Raw genomic sequence first — 20,040 nt, forward strand, 5'->3', positions numbered from 1 at the left:
CACATTTTTTGGGTCAATGCAAAATGATCGGAAATGATCTCTTAAACTTCTTTTTTGTTTATTAATTAAAATTTTCTTCTCTTTACCCCTATTGAAGGTATCGGCTAATGGATGTAGAGTATGAAGACGACTAGGAGATCTCGTCTTGGTATCTCCCATCTTGGAACTCAAAACACGTAAATCCTCTGTAGACAGGCGCAGGTTCTCAGGAGTCAATGTTAAATCAGGGGCGGAAAGGTGTAGCTGAATAGGTTCTAGGCGTCCCAAATTCCGTGATGTTTCCATTTTTGTAAATTTTGAGTCAAACTCTAATTCTGAGTCATCATTTTTTGTTGAACCCTTTTCTTCTTTAGATTCAGCTGTTATAGATATAATTGGAGTAGGATTTTTGGGACTAGAGGCTCGAGTTGTCTAAATTACAGAAATCATTTGAGTATCTTGAAACGTAATAAAGTCTAAAAGTAAAACTAATGATTTCTGAGGAAATACAAAAAATAAAATGTATACCTTTGATTTCCCCTCTTTAACTGCTGTACTTTTAACTCTTCCATTCTGTAAACCTAGTCCATTAGCCGATTTTACTCTATTTTCTTTGTTTTGCGTCATTACTCCGGACTTTGGTCTGCTCTCCGTCCTTACTCCGGACTTTGGTCTGCTCTCCGTCCTTACTCCGGACTTTGGTCTGATATCCGACCTTACTCCAGACTTTGGTCTGTCCGTCCTTACTCCGGACTTCAGTCTTATTATTTCCCTCTCCGGTATTTCCATTTCGAAATCTCTGGCGTCCTGATTTCATCAATTATTCTAGATTTTAGAGTGTTTTAACTTTGTTAATTACAACGCGGATGACTAAAATGACAAAGTGTGAATAACCAAAAAAAAATAATAAAAAAGTATAACAGTGATTTCCTGTTCTATATCATACATTTCAGCTTTTCGTTTTTTACGCTCCAAGTTCTTTAGTTCCTTGTGTAGCTCCCTAAACATAAATATTTAAAAGTTATTATTTTTTATTATTTATTTGTTTATTTTTAGTTTCGATCATAACTACCAAGATTAATCGTGATAATGCTCCTTAAACATTTAGTTTTATCATGATACAGCCCTCTAAATATAAAGGTTATCATGATAAAGGTTCCAAAACAATTAGGGTTATCATGATGCAACTCGATCCCTAAATATCTAGGTCTCATGATACGGCTCTTTAAACAGCTACAGGGTGTCCCACGAAACATGACAATAGCAAGACGACTTGAAAGTCGTCTTTGATATTTGAATTTATTTGTGACATTTAGTCTTCTATCTACTTTAACATGTTTGATTCTTGAAACAATTATCAATTAATTCTCCTAGCCCTGACATTTTCAAAAAGTGGTCTGCGTTTTTTGTGCTTTCAATATTACCGGAGAGTTTGGTTCAGATTTCAATTTTATTAAATAAAAGCAAAATTGTCGAAATCTGAACGAAATTGATCATATCTCGGGCAATATTGAAAGCACAAAAAATGCAGACCACATTTTGGAAATGGCAGGACTAGGGGAATTTTGTGATTATTATCGCTAGAAATTTACTTCTAAAATTAGGTTGAAAAATAAATGCAGCAAATTATATCAAAAATCAAAACGATATTCAAGTCGTCTTGCATACTGTCATGTTTCGTGGGACACCCTGTATGTTTATCATTATACAGCCCCCAAAACAGCTAGATATATCATGATACAGCCCTCTAAACATCTGGAATTATCATTAAACAGCTCCCAAAACAACTGTATTTATCATGATACAGCTCCCAAAATAACTATATTTGTCATGATACAGCTCCCAAAACATCTAGGATTATCATTATACAGCCCCCAAAACAACTATATCTGTCGTGATACAGCTCCAAAAACAGCTAGGACTATCTTTATACAGCTCCCAAAACAGCTATATTTATCATTAAACAGCTCCCAAAACAACTAGATTTATCCTGATACAGCTCCTTAAGCATCTAGGATTATCATGATACAGCTCCCTAAACATCTGGGGTTATCATGATTCATTATACAGCTCCCAAAACAACTAGATGTATCATGATACAGCTTCCTAAACATCCGGGGTTATTATTATAAATCATCATTACAGCTCCCTAAACAGCTGGGGTTATCATAATATAGCTCCCTAAACATCTGGAGTATCATGAAACAAAAAGAAAATTGCTTTCTAAACATTTTGGTTGAAAACGATAGAAAAAATGTCATGATACAGCTCCCCATACATTAACTAAATAATGACACAGCTCCTTAAAATCTAGGCAGTAAGTATATTATGATACAGCTCCCCAAACATAGAAGAATATCATGATACATCTCGCTTAATTTTTAATTTGAATATCCGATTTAATGCTGGTTAATAGCCGTCTTCGTTCTTTTTTAAATTCAAAACTTTGTATCTTTTACCAGATGTTTGATTGTTATTTGTATTTATCTTATTTCTTTATGTATTCTATACACAGAGATATGGCTGGGGATCCAGAAACTTTATTTACTCTATGAAAGTCATCCAACTCAACCTAGAATTTTTAAACCTGCAAGCTAAGAACGCTCCACAATGATCTCACCAAATCTCACAAGATGCAGATGAGTTGTCAGTGATTTCCATGGTTTTAGTTTCAGGCAAATCGTTCAGGAGGTTCACATATTATGATCACCAATACAAACAAACAGACACACAAAGACCATACATAACTAACTTGGAAACCTATATTTGCCTGGAAACTAAAAAAGGGGTTCATGGGTTATGATCTGACATATAACCAAACACTTCCGCCGTTTACCCGCGCTTGGTCGTAAATTATGATTTCAGTTATTTTTCCCTATAAAAGTGTACCCACTCAACTTAGAATCTCAAAACCAAGCTGAGAACATTTCAGAGTTCCCAAATCAAATTTTAAGGCAAATCTGTTGAAGGTTTTATGAGTTATGATCGGACAAACAAACAATCGCTATAACAGAGATTACTAAATAAATATATATGGATAAGATGCATTGTACTGCATTTGTCCAATGTAACAGCTAACTTTTCCTCGTTGATAAAGATTTGATAATGTTAATTATTTATTTCTGTCATGGTCTGTTTCATTTTCCTATAATATCCAGATAAAAGCCCGAAGCAGATCGTTTTACAATATGATCATTTACGAGTATCATGGTTTCATCGAGATTTGTAATGCATAGAAATTCAGTCAGCAATGAAAATCTGTATTATTATTTAATATTTGGTCGACTTTGCAGTGTCGCAACGTTTTATTCTTATTCAATACATACTCCATTTTACATTTTAGATCTAGCTTGTTATTAGCGCAATTTCAAAAGAAATAATTTGCAAAATGATATATTTTTGCTAGAGAGCTCTACGTGCAATATTAGGATCAGTTTGACCGTTCCAAATTCCTATATTTTTTTAATTGTACAGTTTTTGGAAAATACATATGTCACCTCTAATTTTGGACTGAGCATTAAACAACCACTAAAAATTTGCCGAAATTAAGATTGTTCATTCAAATTTGGTTTAATAATTGAATAATCATTATATTTTCTATTTTTTTTCTTACCATTCTTTATAACAAATAACAAAGTAACCGATAACAGTATAATTTGATCAAAAAATATCTACAGTTGTGTTCTACTTTACTCCAACATTCCTTGATTCATATTGTGCTGTTCTTCTTCACCCGACACTCCTTGATTCATATTGTGCTGTTCTTCTTCACCCGACATTCCTTGACTCATGTTGTATTCTTCTTAAGACCCCTTAATTTCTTGACTAATGTTGTATTCTACTTCATTCCAACATTCCTTTACTCATGCTGTGTTCTACTTCACCCCGACATTCCTTGACTCATTTTTGTGCTTTACATCATCCCGATATTCTTTGACTCATGTTGTGTTCTACCTCAACCCGATATTCCTTGACTCGTGTTGTGTTCTACTTCACCCCGACATTCCTAGATTCATGCTGTGTTCTACCTCACCCCGATATTCCTTGACTCGTGTTGTGTTCTACTTCACCCCGATATTCCTTGACTCGTGTTGTGTTCTACTTCACCCCGACATTCCTAGATTCATGTTGTGTTCTACTTTACCCCGACATTCCTTGATTCATGCTGTGTTCTACTTCACCCCGATATTCCTTGACTCATGTTGTGTTCTACCTCACCCCGATATTCCTTGACTCGTGTTGTGTTCTACTTCACCCCGAAATTCATTGACTCATGTTGTGTTCTACTTCACCCCGACATTCCTTGATTCATGTTGTGTTCTACTTCACCCCGAAATTCATTGACTCATGTTGTGTTCTACTTCACCCCGACATTCCTAGATTCATCTTGTGTTCTACTTCACCCCGACATTCCTTGACTCTTTCCAAGGAAATGTTTCTTTAGATATTAATTAGGAATAATTGGAATAAAATTTAGCTTCAGGTTTCATTCTATGGAAGTGTCTCGCTGATTTGATATTTCTGGAAACTAAATTATATAATCTTTATATAAATATGACCTATAAAGTGGATTTTTAGGATTAGGATCTTGGAATCAGGATAGGATTTTGGATCAGGATTGGATAATGAAACAGAATTGCAGTAGGAATGAACTTTGTATTATGAATCAAAATTGGATTTAAGATCAGATTTGGATTAAGGCTTAGTATTGGGCTAAGAATCAGGATTCTATTAAGAATCATGATAGGATTAAGGATCTGGATAGGATTAAGGACCTGGATTGAATTAAGAGTCAGGAGTAGATTAAGAATCAGGATAGGATTTAGAATCAGGATAGGATTTAGAATTAGGATTGGATTTAGAATCAGGATAGGATTTAGAATCAGGATAGGATTTAGAACCAGGATAGGATTTAGAATCAGGATAGGATTAAGGATCTGGATAGGATTAAGGACCTGGATTGGATTAAGAGTCAGGAGTAGATTAAGAAACAGGATAGGATTTAGAATCAGGATAGGATTTAGAATCAGGATAGGATTTAGAATCAGGATAGGATCAAGGACAAGTATTGGATAAAGAGTCAGGATTGGATAAAGGAATAGAAACAGGATCAAAGGCAAGAACAAATTTGTTTTCAGGATGAAGATTATGGTCAGGATTAGAAACAGAATCAAGAACCTCATTAAAACAGGATCATCAACGAGATCAGGATCATCCACAGAATCGGAATTATCGTCATCTTCACTATCATCATCGTAATAAGGATTAAAATCATAATTAGGATCATGATTCATGACCAGAATCTGGACCATCATCAGAATGAGAATTAAGTCGTTTAATTTCCCCTCCTCTTAATAAGTATCTCATCTTTTTTCAATCTTAGCCCATTTCCTTGCAACTCTCACTACTGCATCTGTATCTTAATCCGCTTCCTTGTAACCCTAACTAGTGTATCTGTATCTTAATCCGTTTCCTTGCAACCCTAACAACTGCATCTGTATCTTAAACCGTTTCCTTTCAACCCTAACTACTTCATATATATCTTAATCCGTTTGCTTGCAACCCTAACTACTGCATAAATATCTTAATCCGTTTCCTTGCAACCCAAATTACTGCATCTGTATCTTAAACCGTTTCCTTGCAACCCTAACTACTGCATATATATCTTAAACTGTTTCCTTGCAACCCTAACTACTTCATCTATATCTTAAACCGTGTACATACAACCCTAACTACTGCATCTGTATCTTAATTTGTTTCCTTGCAACTTTAACTAATGCATCTGTATCTTAAACCGTTTCCTTGCAACCTTAACTACTTCATCTATATCTTAATCCGTTTCCTTGCAACCCTTACTACTGCAACTGTATCTTAAACCGTTTTCTTGCAACCCTAACTACTTCATCTATATCTTAAACCGTGTACATACAACCCTAACTACTGCATCTGTATCTTAATTCGTTTCCTTGCAACTCTAACTAATGCATCTGTATCTTAAACTGTTTCCTTGCAACCCTAACTACTTCATCTATATCTTAATCCGTTTCCTTGCAACCCTAACTACTTCGTCTATATCTTAATCCATTACTTTGCAACCCTAACTACTGTATATATATCCTAATCCGTTTCCTTGCAACCCTTACTACTGCAACTGTATCTTAAACCGTTTTCTTGCAACCCTAACTACTTCATTTATATCTTAAACCGTGTACATACAACCCTAACTACTGCATCTGTATCTTAATTCGTTTCCTTGCAACCCTAACTTCTGTATATATATCTCAATCCGTGTCCTTGCTACCCTTACTACTGCATCTGTATCTTAAACTGTTTCCTTGCAACCCTAAGTACTGTATATATCTTAATCCCTTTCCTTGCAACCCTAACTACTGCATATATATCTTAATCCGTTTCCTTGAAACCCAAACTACTGCATCTATATGTTAATTCGTTTCCTTGCAACCCTAACCAATGCATTTGTATCTTAAACCGTTTCCTTGCAACCCTAACTACTTCATCTATATCTTAATCCGTTTCCTTGCAACCCTAACTACTTCATCTATATCTTAATCCGTTTCCTTGCAACCCTTACTACTGTATATATATCTTAATCCGTTTCCTTGCAACCCTAACTACTGCATCTGTATCTTAAACTGTTTCCTTGCAACCCTAACTACCGTTTATATATCTTAATCCGTTTCCTTGCAATCCTTACTACTGCATATATATCTTAATCCTTTTCCTTGCAACTCTCACTACTGCATCTGTATATTAATCCGTTTCCTTGCAACCCTATATACTGCATATATATCTTGATCCGTTTCCTTGCAACCCTTACTACTGCATATATTTCTTAATCCGTTTCCTTGCAACCCTAACTACTGCATATATACCTTAATCCGTTTCCTTTAACCCTAACTACTGCATATATATCTTAATCTGTTTCCTTGCAACCCTAACTACTGTATCTGTAACTTAATCGGTTTCCTTGCAACCCTCACTACTGCATCTGTATCTGCTGGTTGTCTTTGAACTGATAATTCCTCCGCTACAAGAAGATACGGCAAGACAAATTAAGCAAAGCATGCAATGTATTATAAGTTATGATCCTTCAATAACTTGTATTATAACAATTGCTCAAGATTTACTTAACAGGAGAATAAGATTTAAGGGTTTGGGATTAAAGTTAGTTTATGAAACTCCGAACTTTAGTTCCAAACTCCTCCCGTTTCATTGGAGTTTTATTGTGAACCCATAAAACTATGAAACCTATGGAAGTGGACTGTTATCAAGCTCTGATTTTAAATAGTCCAATCAACATAAAACACAGTAATTGTGCAGTGTGCACAGACCTTTTATACTTGATAAGTTGATTTTAAAGCTACTTTTTCATATAAAAATATTTCTTTAGAGCAACATCAAAAACAATATTGAGAATATCTCCGTATGGAACGTTTTTCATGATTATTTTAAACATTATGTTAGTTAACTTTACTCTAGATATTTATATATATTATTGGTAGTAATGAATAATACATGTGTTAAAAATAAAATTAAATATAAAGACTTGGAACTTTTTAACAGCTGGCATCAGCAAAAACTCTATTCAATTATGTTTTGTTTCATTCATTAGTTGTCGGCCACCCTACAATAAATTAAATAAAGCACATTTAAATTGACAAAAATGGTTTGTTTGTTTACCATATCTGCAACTTAAAACTGGAACAGGTTATCCGAATATGTGTGTATCTACATGCTTATTTTTAGAATAAAGCTGACTACAGAAAATATGCTAAGATTACTAATTTATTTTAAAAACTGAATAACTTACTTTGTTCAAAAGTATAATTATAAGATTAAGATAAGCACAAAAAGTATTTTAATTTTAATTTGTTTAATAAGCTGAACAGATTACACAGTACTACACTATCCACAGATATAAAGCTACAAGATATTAACTCTTTATTACCCCTTTCCTTTCCACCCTTTGTACTTTTATCTCTCCATATTATTATCAAATCAAAGCCAAGTTTTAAATCTAAAGTTTTTATTATTTAGTGATTAGTGTCGGCCCTTGACCAATAAAATCCCTAGTTACAAATACAATCAAATTACCGAATATCTTTTTGTGTTCTCATAAAACTTTAGTATATCGTTGGTTCGTGTTCATTAATTTAAACTCCCTGGATAAAAATATTACAATGGAATATCAAATATTTATGGATAAAAGTTTCATATTTCCTCCCTGTTAGGTGCTCAAATTCTCAAGGTAGGACCTGGAGTAATTCTTCATTGAATTCTTCTCTTTCCGTCTTCAATATTTGTTTAATTATATCCAATATGTATACTCCTACATGTTTCTGTATCCTATGTGCTATATGTATACTATACACGTTTCTGTATCCTATGTCCTATATATACTCCTACATGTTCATGTATCCAATGTCCAATATGAATACTCCTACATTTTCCTGTATCCTATGTCCTACATGTCCTATATGTATACTTCTACATGTTTCTGTATCCTATGTGCTAAATGTATACTCCTGTATGTTCTTGTATCCTATGTGCTATATGTGTACTCCTACATGTTTCTGTATCCTATGTCCTATTTGTATACTGTACATGTTTCTGTATCCTATATCCTACATTTATACTCCTACATGTTCTGTATCCTATATCATATATGTATACTATACATGTTTCTGTAACCTATGTCCTGTATGTATACTCCTACATGTTTCTGTATCCTATATCCTATATGTATACTCCTACATGTTTCTGTATCCTATATCCTATATGTATACTCCTGTTTCTCTATCCTATGTCCTATATGTATACTCCTATAACATGTTTAATAAAAATATTATTGATTAGATGCACTTCAAATCTAATCCTAACTCTTTCCTTCCTAAATAGCACATACTCAATCAAACTTGAGTAAAATATTAACATATATCTCCTCCTCGAGGCAGAAAATAGTTTGTTTCATGCTTTCTCTACCTAGAGTTCCTTTACTATCCTTTATAAGATAATACAGGCCAAAGAATATCTACGTAATCTATTTTTTAGAATATATCAATTACTTATACAGTGGTAACCAGGAAAAAGTAGAATGACTGTTGTCTCAGTTCTTTCTTTTCATTTGGAAATCTTTAACTGTTACCTCTGAAATATATCTGAAAATGTACAAGGACCAGTTTTAGAGGTAACTTATAACATAATTTATCAACATTTCATAATTGCAAGAAAGAACAAGGACCACATTCATTCCACTGCTTTCTAAATACCACTGAGTTAATTTGTGAACAACAGATTTGATTCAAAACACAAAATCATTGTCTTATATTCAGTTTCACGAAGTAACATACAGTTGCTGTAAACTGTATTTACTCCAATCCTTCAGTATAATCTATATAGGTAGAAGCAAGGTACTAATGTTAGGAAAGTTAATTGCGGTCGCGTATACTCTGCGTAAATATTGAAACCAGTTCTCTCTGGGCGGAATAGAATAGATGCATCAGTGTTCGTTTAGTATCCGAGGAGGTTAAAAGCATTTGATTTTGATAATTTTGATAATTCACATAATAGTTTCCAATGACCAGAATATTTCATTGATTTTTTTATGTGAAATATGGATCCCATTTTAGACTTCGACATCCATCTTGTGTTTACATTACCGCCCAAAGACAATACACTGCAGTACAAAAGATGCGTACACCTCTGAAATAACTTTCCCTGCATTAGTACCTTGGGTAGAAGAAAGGTNAAACGGCTTGACTAAATTGTCTGAACATTTTTGACCGGGAACTTGATTATGGTAATGATTATAACTTATGATTATAACTTTGAGAAATGTTTTTAATTCCTTTCTGAAAAGTTTTAGACTTCAATTTTAGAATTGTAAAGTTTTGCATGTGAATTGCAAAGTTTTGCATGTGAATTGCAAAGTTTTACATGTGAATTGCAAAGTTTTGCATGTAAATAGCAAAGTTTTGCATCTAAATTGCAAAGTTTTGCATGTGAATTGCAAAGTTTTGCATGTGAATTGCAAAGTTTTACAAGTGAATTGCAAAGTTTTACATATGAATTGTAATGTTTTGCATCTAAATAGTAAAAATTTACATGTGAATTGTAAAGTTTTACATGTGAATTGTAAAGTTTTATCTGTGAATTGCAAAGTTTTGCATGTAAATAGTAAAGTTTTGCATCTAAATAGTAAAGATTTACTCGTGAATTGTAAAGTTTTACATGTGAATTGTAAAGTTTTATCTGTGAAATGCAAAGTTTTGCATGTAAATAGTAAAGTTTTGCATCTAAATAGTAAAGATTTACTCGTGAATTGTAAAGTTTTTCATGTGAATTGTAAAGTTTTTCATGTGAATTGCAAAGTTTTTCATGTGAATTGTGAATACATAAAACTTTGTGGATATGCACTTCAAGATAACCTGTAGTATAAGTGCATTACAAACCCTGCATGCAGTTCATCATATCTAAGATATATGAATGCATACTTGAAAGGGAATGAATAATGTTTATATTAGATTAACCCTACATTTGCCCCCTATCCTACTCTATTCTGCATATTTCTATTTTCTACAAGTTGTCTTGTATATATAGCTTGGTACACATGTGCCGGTATAAACGACAATGAAAAATGTCAGCTCGATGATTCATGAATTTTAGTCAGAACTTTGTACACATTTGCCTGGCTAGAGAACATTCGAGAAAACGCAGTTGAAGGATTTTTTTCCGTCAAACATTAATCATTATTAAGTCAAAATGTCAGAAGCACAATAAAACAAACTCAAAACTTAATAAAACATATAGCAACTGCATTTACAGTTTATGACTTCTATTACTATGCAGTTTAGTGAATAAATAAAAATGTTCAATGTGAATAATTTAGAATGAAACACTTGATATATAGATAAAATAGATGATAAAAAGGATGGACGAAAGAATATAAAATAATTAAATGCTATACCTGCTAGATCTAGACCCTCCGGAGAGTACTGAGCTGAGTGTTGAGTTGGCGGAGATATCAACTCCTTCAGATGCATTCGGAGACAAGGATCTCCGTCCGCCGTTGGGTGGAGGTCTGCTCCAGGATTCTAGAGCTGGAGGTAGAGTACTCTGAGAACTAGATCTAGAGGATAACCTATCCTCGTCCCGTCGGGAGTTGAGATGTGGGTTCCCATAGTAACCGGCAAACTCTGGGTGCACGTTCTGCAGTCGCCGGTCTTGGGAGGGTTCATTCCCGTAGATATCGATTATATTTGGACGATATCCATCCTCTAAATCCAGGTTCTTATTCGATAAATCCCGACTTGCTCGGATGATCGGTTTTTCGGAGTTCATTGAAATGAGATGATTTTCGGGTTTCTTTCTCCTACAGCAGTAAACTACTAGTAGTATAATTAAAACCAGGAACACACCTGCCACTCCGCTCCCTATAAAGGGTAGGTACTCCAATATATTAAAGTTGGAGCGTATCTGGACCTGGATGGAGGTATAGTCGGCTCCAATATCGTTGTCTGCTCTGCATCCGTACTCTCCAAAATCTAGCTCCGTTGGTTTACGGATCCGGAGAATACTTTCAATCTTTTCATCCTCAGATTTCCGTCCCATCAGATATTTTCCGCCTTCCTGCAGAACTCGTCCTAGAATAATATACATTTTTTTTTTTTTTTTTTAAAGGGCATTTAAGAAAAAAGAATATTAGTTTAATTTATAAACTATTTAGTCAATTTTGAAAAGAAAAAGTTTCAGAGTCAAAATAACTTATAAAAGCATATGCTTTACAGAACAGCTTTGCAAACTAAATGTTGAAAAAAACATCAATCATTTAAACTAACTCATTTATTATTATAACACATTTAATTTGAATTTTAGATAGATAGATTTCATAAAGGGTAGAACTTAAACTAAAGAACATCGAACCCGGACAAGANATTTATGAATATATTAAATATTCTGTACAAGGAACATAAGTGTGATCAGAATTAAAATTCAAATATTGGGGTGAGGTTTTTAAGATTTTGAAACCTTTCTCTTTAAACAAGCAAAATCATGTGGATTATTCAAGTTTGTGGCAAGTTTATTATAAGTTTCATGTTGGAAATTATAGCTTTCCGACAAAACTATTATATACTGTACACTAACGCTGGCTCCAATGTCAATTAAATAATTAATTTTAACAAAACTTCTTCCCTTCGCAACACTTAACTTAAGTTCTTATTTAAGCTTCCACAATCCACACACATTTTATGCAACTGATGTTTCTCTTTTTTATATACTAACAACCCATGGAAAGCAAATGCTGTTTCCCCAATTTGACCCAGACCAGGCTTATTCCCCCTGACCCCACCCCCCACTCCTTGGGTTCCCCATCCCTGAAAATCCCCCTTGTTTATCTAAATCTGAAACCCAATCACCAAGGGTTAAGGATTGTTTAAACAAACTTTACAAAATGTTTCCTGGAACTTAAATATTGTTCGTATACGAATATTCAGTAATATATAATATATATATATATATATATTGAATTAGGAAATGAGGTAAATATATGTATAAATACGATAATAAGGTGCTTAGAGGGATATATAGAGAAGAGAAAAATATATTTAGGAATATATGAATAATAGTTAGATGCAAAAAAAAATATATTTAGGAATATATGGATAATAGTTAGATGTAAAGAAAAATATATTTAGGAATATATGGATAATAGTTAGATTTAAAGAAAAAGGAGGATATACAAACAAAGAAACTAGAAACGAAAAACTAAAAATTAGAATTTAAATTCTCAGAATTAGACAAAAATAAAGAGAAAGTACAACTCCAGGTGTGAAGTAAAGGAGTAAAATCAATCCACGTGGTTCAAAGCATTCCGTCGTAACCGGATCCTTTAACCCCCCCCCCTTCTCCTTCCCCTCATCCAATAGTTTAAGATTCCGTTCTTGCTGTTTATTATCAGATTTGATATGTGAAAAATATAAATATACTATATACTCATTTTGATTTGAAACACAAGAATTGGTTTGGTTCAACCAATATTGCAAGGTTGGCCTGAATTTATAGAAAAATGTCCAGGTTTCTCAGGAAGTTTGGAGGATAAAGAAATTAAGTGGCAAATTTGCTCATCCCTATATCCCTTTAACCTGATGGTGTAAACCTTTCATATTTAAAACTTAGATTTGATCAACAAAATTTATAGTTTGAAATATCTAAGGTCTACGACATTAGGTTGCAAAGATATAGGAATTAGAAAATCAAAGTTTGTGACAATGACTCTTGCTTCCTTTAAGATTCCGAAAATAATTCATATTTCAGAAAAATCATCAAGAAAAATGTATAGAAAATCCAGATCTAGAAGGAACAAGGCTAAACTGAAAAGAACTAGAAAAAGCTACATTCTTCATTCACAAATTAAGATTTAAGAAAACTTTTATAATTTTAAGAAATCTTTCAAGATTCAGGAAATCGTTTTGAATTCAGGAAATCATTTTGAATTCAGATAATCTTTTAGTATTCTGGAATTTTTTCAAGCTTAAGAAAACTCAAAAAAGGATTCAGTTGGATGTTGAGGAAAACTGATATGCTATTTAATGATTGAATCCTTGGTATGGAATGGATAAATATTTTGTAATTTGAATCTCAAAACACATTGTGTAGAAAGTAAAGGTTTTGCCCCTCCCCCCCCCACTCTTTCCTATACACGTTGAAAGTACGTCTGATTCATCCACTAACCCCCCCCCCTGTATTGATATACAGAAAATTTGATAATTTTTGCAACATAATCTGAAACGCTGAAAAGATAGTTAAACTATTTGGTATACATATATTTCAAAATCTCTTAAAAAGGTAAAGAACCAAACTGGTTAAACATCGTACATCAATATTATCAATAGAAATATATCTTTGCTATTATACCCATTATATACTAGTGATACAATATCTTCTAAAATCCTTAAACTGCGCCTAAACTAAACCTTTTCAATCGAAAAACCGTCCTGTGCCCAATATGTTTATATAATATGTATATTGTATATTATTGTCTTTAAAGGGACTGTAGAAATGATTTAAAGTGACCCTCCAACAAAAAAGAGGGTCATGTCCGATTCACAACTGTACCGATAAAACCTTTATCCGATCAGTGATATGGAAGATAAAGTCGTTATTCCATCTTTAAGAGTGTTTAATTCTCACAACTTTTCAAATTTTCTGCTCACAACTCGTAAAATACTTAACCATAGAACCACAATTGAAATGAATCAAATTTGAAACTAGAAAACCCAGATTGCTCATTCATCCATGATCAGACAAAGGTTGAAAGGGTACGTTGTTGACCTAGAATAACGTTCTCAGTCCCTTTAAATATTGTGTGTTGCCTAAACACTGTTGCAGTCCAACTCCTTAATTTGTAATTCTCTTGAATTAAATGTTGCTCAGTAATTCCACGTGGAAACTTTCTCTACACCTACCTCTATATCAAATTCAGAAGTTCGAGTTTTTAACCCTCTTCATTAATAAGCATCTATTTTCTTATTTTAAGATAAAAAATGTGTCTGGGTTGAACAGCTATATTGAACAGTACAGCTGTTTATTCATTAACTTTAGTCCCACGTGTTAAATATTCTAGTGTTTTCAACTAGACAAATATAACCCTTTTAAACCCATACGGGATATATTGTTTTTAACAAAACCCCCACTTGTATAGGCATTACACCCCCACCCCTCCCTCCGTTCCTTATTCCATGTACTTTGAACTTTATTTAAGTTGAATGACTGGAAAATACATAAAATATTTATATTGGTAATTTAAATGTTTGCAATGGAAACCCTGATGTTTAAATAAACACGCGGCAACCCTTGATCATGTGGTGTACCGTGTAAAATGCACATAAAACCCCATATTCTACTTTATCTGCAATGTACATTATACATTGTACAGCTGACCGATCACTTTATAATAAAAATTGTACAAATACTTAAACAACTTTTTATTGCACCATCGGTAGTACACAAGACACTTACAATGTAAAGCTTTTTTTACAATTCATATATGTACATACAAGTACAACCCTATATGTACAATATAATGTTAATCATATGCACTTTGAATTACGTCACTACTTTCTACTATACAGTTTACAATTTTTTACCTAACACTATCTATAAAATAGAACTTTCACTACACTGTACAAATACATTATACAACTGCAAATGCAGTACATTTCGTAAAATAATTCCCAATGTACACATTACAACTGACCAGACAGTGTTTTTATATTCCAGATTCAATTTCAAAAATACATCATTAAGAATCACTTTAAGCATCGTCAATTCTCCGGATGTAACAAGGACAATGAACAAAAAGTGTAAAAGAATAATAAACTGGACTGAAACCAGATAATGGTAAACATATTACTTTGACTACAAATCCGTACTTTATATATATTATATATAGGATATGGAAGGTACACGTGGAAACTTAAAAGGAATGAACTGGGTACCATCTGTGCAGAACTATTTAATTTACTCAAATAAATTTTACAGTCTGTGAATTCTAAATATTAGTTTGCAAACTTTTCCCTGATGAGAGTGCTTAGTTATTTTAATTCTAAAAGCTCAAGATTTTCAAATATTTGAGAGAATTGGGTTTAAAGCTTTTCCGGGTTCTAGTTCTAGAATAAGATAAGAAAACTAGATTATGTAAGCTGTGTCTTACCTCTATAGTACCAGGTGATGTTTAATGATTGAGTTTTAGATACAACTGGACAGATAATCTCCAAGTCCTCTCCAATATACCCGAACTGAGTCTCCACCGTACCAATCCTAGGTTTCTCCAGGATGGAGACAACTGCAGGTTTAGATTCTGCATTCTGGAATCCTTCAACCACAGCCTCACATCTATACGTTCCTACGGAGTATTCGGAGACCAGGATTTTAATCTTATCTGAGAACTCGATTGGTTGGGGGTTTGAATCCTTGAACCAGATATATCTGGCTGGAGGATTACTAGTTGCTCCACAGCTTAGAGTAACCTCGTCTCCTTCCTTCCCGGTCACGGAGCGAGGTTGGAGAACCATGATTGGAGCGTACTGCAGGGTTAAAGATTTCCCAGCCGTATCTGAACCCAGAGAGTTTCTAGCTTCACAGTCTATACGAGCTGAATGAAAACTGTTGTCTATCTTCTCTACAACCAAATAAGGAGTTAGTTCTCCAGGTAGAATAGCTCCGTTCTTTCTCCAAGAGTATGAGTACGGAGCAGGGTTGGAGTCTGCTTCACAGTGAAGGATGACATTGTCTCCTTCCCTGATCAAACCTGCACCAGAGTTTATACCCAGAGATACTTTGGGTTTATACATTACGTTTAATCTAACTTTAGTGTTCTTAGACTCTGTACTTGCAATATTAATTGCTGAACAGATTACTGTTTTATTGTGCATGGCTCGCTCTACCTTATACCTCACACTAGATATAGTTTTAAAGGTTTGGTTTTTATCTTCTTTCATTGTTCTTGTATCAACCATGTCAAGTTTGAACGGTTTCCCTGACTCATCTCTCCAATCTATCCTAGCCGCAGGTTTACCTCCGGCAGATTCACACTCTAAGATCTCGATAGAATCCTCATTGACGGAAATAACTCCGGTTTCTCCGCCCAGGATTACTGGTACTCCAGGCGGTAGCTGAACCGAGATTTTCGCAGGTTTAGATCTTAGAGGACGACTTGTATCTCCGGCTCCAATTTGACATTGGAACTCTCCGACATCTTGATCTGATACAGGACTAATCTTTAGGGATAGATCACTGGTTAAACTGTATCTAGGATACCCTGGCAGCTCAGGATCTGTTCCCAAACCGAACCCGTTCCTGGTCCATTGTAGGATTCCTTCTCTATCTCCGACAACACATTTTAGGATAACTTCATCTCCGATATTTGCGGTAACATCCTCAGGTTCAGTGATAAAGTACTGACTGCTTCCAACTGAACCCAGAGTAAAAGCAAGAAGTATAATTCTAATCATTGTTCACATTCTACACTTCTCCGGTCCCAACACAGCACTGAATTATAATTGTTGCATACAAAGATTAATTTAGAACCGCCCGTGTTGAGGAGCGGGCATGGAGTGAATGTCCGACGAAGTTTAACCTGTGCAAAATGCAGAATTTTATTTCACCACATTGTATGAGACCGGTCCGAGACATCGGGATCATGCAGCACTTAACAGCTTCACGTGTTTTCTCAACATTCGACAAACCGGCGTGGCGGGGGGGGGGGGGGTTATTTTTATCGTAAAAAATGCCGAAACGAATACTTGATATTTGATAATAATGCATCAGTGTTCGTTTAGTATCCGAGGAGGTTAAAAGCATTTGATTTTGATAATTTTGATAATTCACATAATAGTTTCCAATGACCAGAATATTTCATTAGTTTTTTTATGTGAAATATGGATCCCATTTTAGACTTCGACATCCATCTTGTGTTTACATTACCGCCCAAAGACAATACACTGCAGTACAAAAGATGCGTACACCTCTGAAATAACTTTCCCTGCATTAGTACCTTGGGTAGAAGAAAGGTAGTTGCATATCTTGATGAATCTGTAAAGTCTATATGGTCGATTTTTATGATAGTTTTACGATAGTTTCGGACCAAACAACAAAAAATAAAAGCAATGTAACAAATACAGACATTATTTCTAAAAGTTTAACTAACTTCACTTTGGTTCGCATTTAAGAATCCCAATTAAAGAAAACAGTATCGCATATCAAATCATTGTGTTTAACTTAATTGTAATAAATACAAAACCGTACTGCAGTCTATTACCCTGAAAAAATTCATACTGAACACCAGTTTGCTACCCTAAACGTATCTACTGGTGGCTAAATTAACTGATGTCTTGCCTCAAATTCCAATTGTCTAATTATTTTATCTTTGCAACCTGTATAAACCTCACAAAAAAACGTCTGGTTTTAATACTGCAGTTTATTTTATATTTTACAAGATATCATTAAAAATAATTTAACAATGTGATTTTGAAATTCCTGAAATCAAATTCAATAAATCTACATCAGAGTACAAGTAATCGCATTCGTAAATCTGATTTATGTACGTGTATGTACAAGTCTAAATACAATATTTTAATGTGCGAGAATATTCGCAGTGTGTTGAGTAAGCTATAAAAATAATAATATCTAATATACATAGATAAGTTTCATTATAATAACAAAGCGTTTCATTCAAATATTTACAACGAAATTTAGTTGCTTGAAACGGGATCTTAACTTTTCAATAAAACCCTGAGATCAATTAAACAATTTAGGTTGGTTTAATCAACACGTATTGATGTGAAAATAGGAACTATTATATAAATACAATTTAGAATGCTTTCATTTAAATAAGCCGTAAGAATTCGTAGACTAGAAGTCAAAATAAAGTTAAAAGAAAAATTTAGAGTTTAAAGGGACTGAAAGTGTAATTCCAATTGACCCTGGAGATAGCAATGCCCGATTTACAACGAAATCCTTTAAACCTTCATCTGATAAAAAATGTGAAAGATGTAACTTTTGCGGAGAAACCACAAATAAAAATAAACAGTTAAAATAAACGAAAACATCTAATTTCATCAGAAAAGCTTTCAAGGGTACCGTTGTAAATCGGGCATTGACAGCTTGAAATTACGCTTACAGTCCCATTGAAGGGTAGGATTCTGCATGAATAAAGGCGTTTATGGCACATGACTAAAGCTTCTATTGGTTAGAATATACTTGAAAAAGCATACATGACATTTAACCGGGATTTAGTTATCTCAATTTATCATTAAGAGTACAGTTAACGGATTATTAAAGGGTAACACACAGTGTGGCGTTTAGACCACAGAATCTTAGAAACTTTATCTTCTACATTGAAGAATTCAGATCATTTTTCTGAGACTCTTTTCTTTGGTTGAAGACACAGCTGCGAGTCTAAAAATTCCAGATGGAGTCGTAATTCAAGTTCTTGACTCCAGGTTGGAGGAAGGGTTACTGAAGAGTTCGATTCACTCAGTCAGTGGGGTTAGGACAGATATATGTTCTCCGCCGTGATCTTGATCAGGATGTTCTTCCGCCACACAATCCATTCGCCTCCGCCCTCCTATAGATCTTTCTCCGTCACTATAATATCCGCTCCGAGGATTTCTTGATCTACTCTGACCATCCTCACCATCACTATAGTTCCCCCCTCCTCCTCCTCCTCTTCCAATCCTTCTACTCTCCTCATATATTCCTCCTCCCTGCATTCTCATCTCGAGTTCCATCATCCCTCTATCCATCCCTCTTCCCCTCTCCAATCCTCGGTTTATTTCTCTGTCTCCTCTCCTGATTAAAGGACTGTCCTCTCCACTGCTAAAGGCAGACTCAGGATGAGATCTAAAAATAAAGATAGATTATTATATTGAATAAAAATTTAATTATAATAAACAAAAAAAATTAGAAGAAAGAACACAACCTCGTGTAATGTAAATTTTTTGCGTTTTCGCCAATTTTCGATTTGAAATTAATTTTGCCAGTTGAGTGGAGGGATTGAATCACCGGTATAAAATTATCCAGGAATGGGAGAAGGTTCGACGGAATACAAGACGGGATTGATCTTATCTGTTGAATAAGTGCATCTCTATGTCTGGGATGAATGTAAACGTTTAGCGTGTTTTCCATCGAACTCCAGGGAGGCCTGCTAGCTGGAGACACGCCTAGACCAGAGTTGGAGAACAAATACCATTTTATCCCAGTAATAAGTTCAGCCCTCATTCTACGTTCAGTTTTGCAAAAAACGCAAATTATTGCAATAAATTGGATCAATGATTGTAAATTTAGATAAAATACAGACATGGTTCATAGAATAGATATAAGAATATGGATAGAAGAGTAATCGCAGAAACATTTGTTTTAAATTATGTTGAGTCTGAAGCTAAAGTTGAATTAAGATTAAATTAACCACTTTTAGCATTATTCCTCACCAAGACTGGGTTCATTGGCATTTAGTAGTCTAGGTTCTTCTGGACATCCCAC

General features: G+C 34.1%; 2 protein-coding genes across 2 annotated transcripts in view; both read right to left on the bottom strand.

The window, feature by feature from the left end:
- Positions 1–20,040, bottom strand: part of LOC111708629 (uncharacterized) — a 37,251-nt gene that overhangs the window by 8,451 nt on the left and 8,760 nt on the right. Inside the window, exons 2-3 of the mRNA XM_023482067.1 lie at positions 508–979; positions 87–411 (exon numbers count right to left, since the gene is read on the bottom strand). Of these exons, the coding sequence (XP_023337835.1) occupies positions 87–411; positions 508–768 (586 nt within the window). The 5' untranslated portion in view covers positions 769–979. The remainder of the gene's footprint in view (positions 1–86; positions 412–507; positions 980–20,040) is intronic.
- Positions 10,939–20,040, bottom strand: part of LOC111708628 (irregular chiasm C-roughest protein) — a 10,312-nt gene continuing 1,210 nt past the window's right edge. Inside the window, exons 2-3 of the mRNA XM_023482066.1 lie at positions 15,713–17,049; positions 10,939–11,642 (exon numbers count right to left, since the gene is read on the bottom strand). Of these exons, the coding sequence (XP_023337834.1) occupies positions 10,954–11,642; positions 15,713–17,012 (1,989 nt within the window). The 5' untranslated portion in view covers positions 17,013–17,049 and the 3' untranslated portion in view covers positions 10,939–10,953. The remainder of the gene's footprint in view (positions 11,643–15,712; positions 17,050–20,040) is intronic.

The sequence above is a fragment of the Eurytemora carolleeae genome, unplaced genomic scaffold (assembly GCF_000591075.1).
Source record: "Eurytemora carolleeae unplaced genomic scaffold, Eaff_2.0 scaffold894, whole genome shotgun sequence".
Taxonomy (NCBI): domain Eukaryota; kingdom Metazoa; phylum Arthropoda; class Copepoda; order Calanoida; family Temoridae; genus Eurytemora; species Eurytemora carolleeae.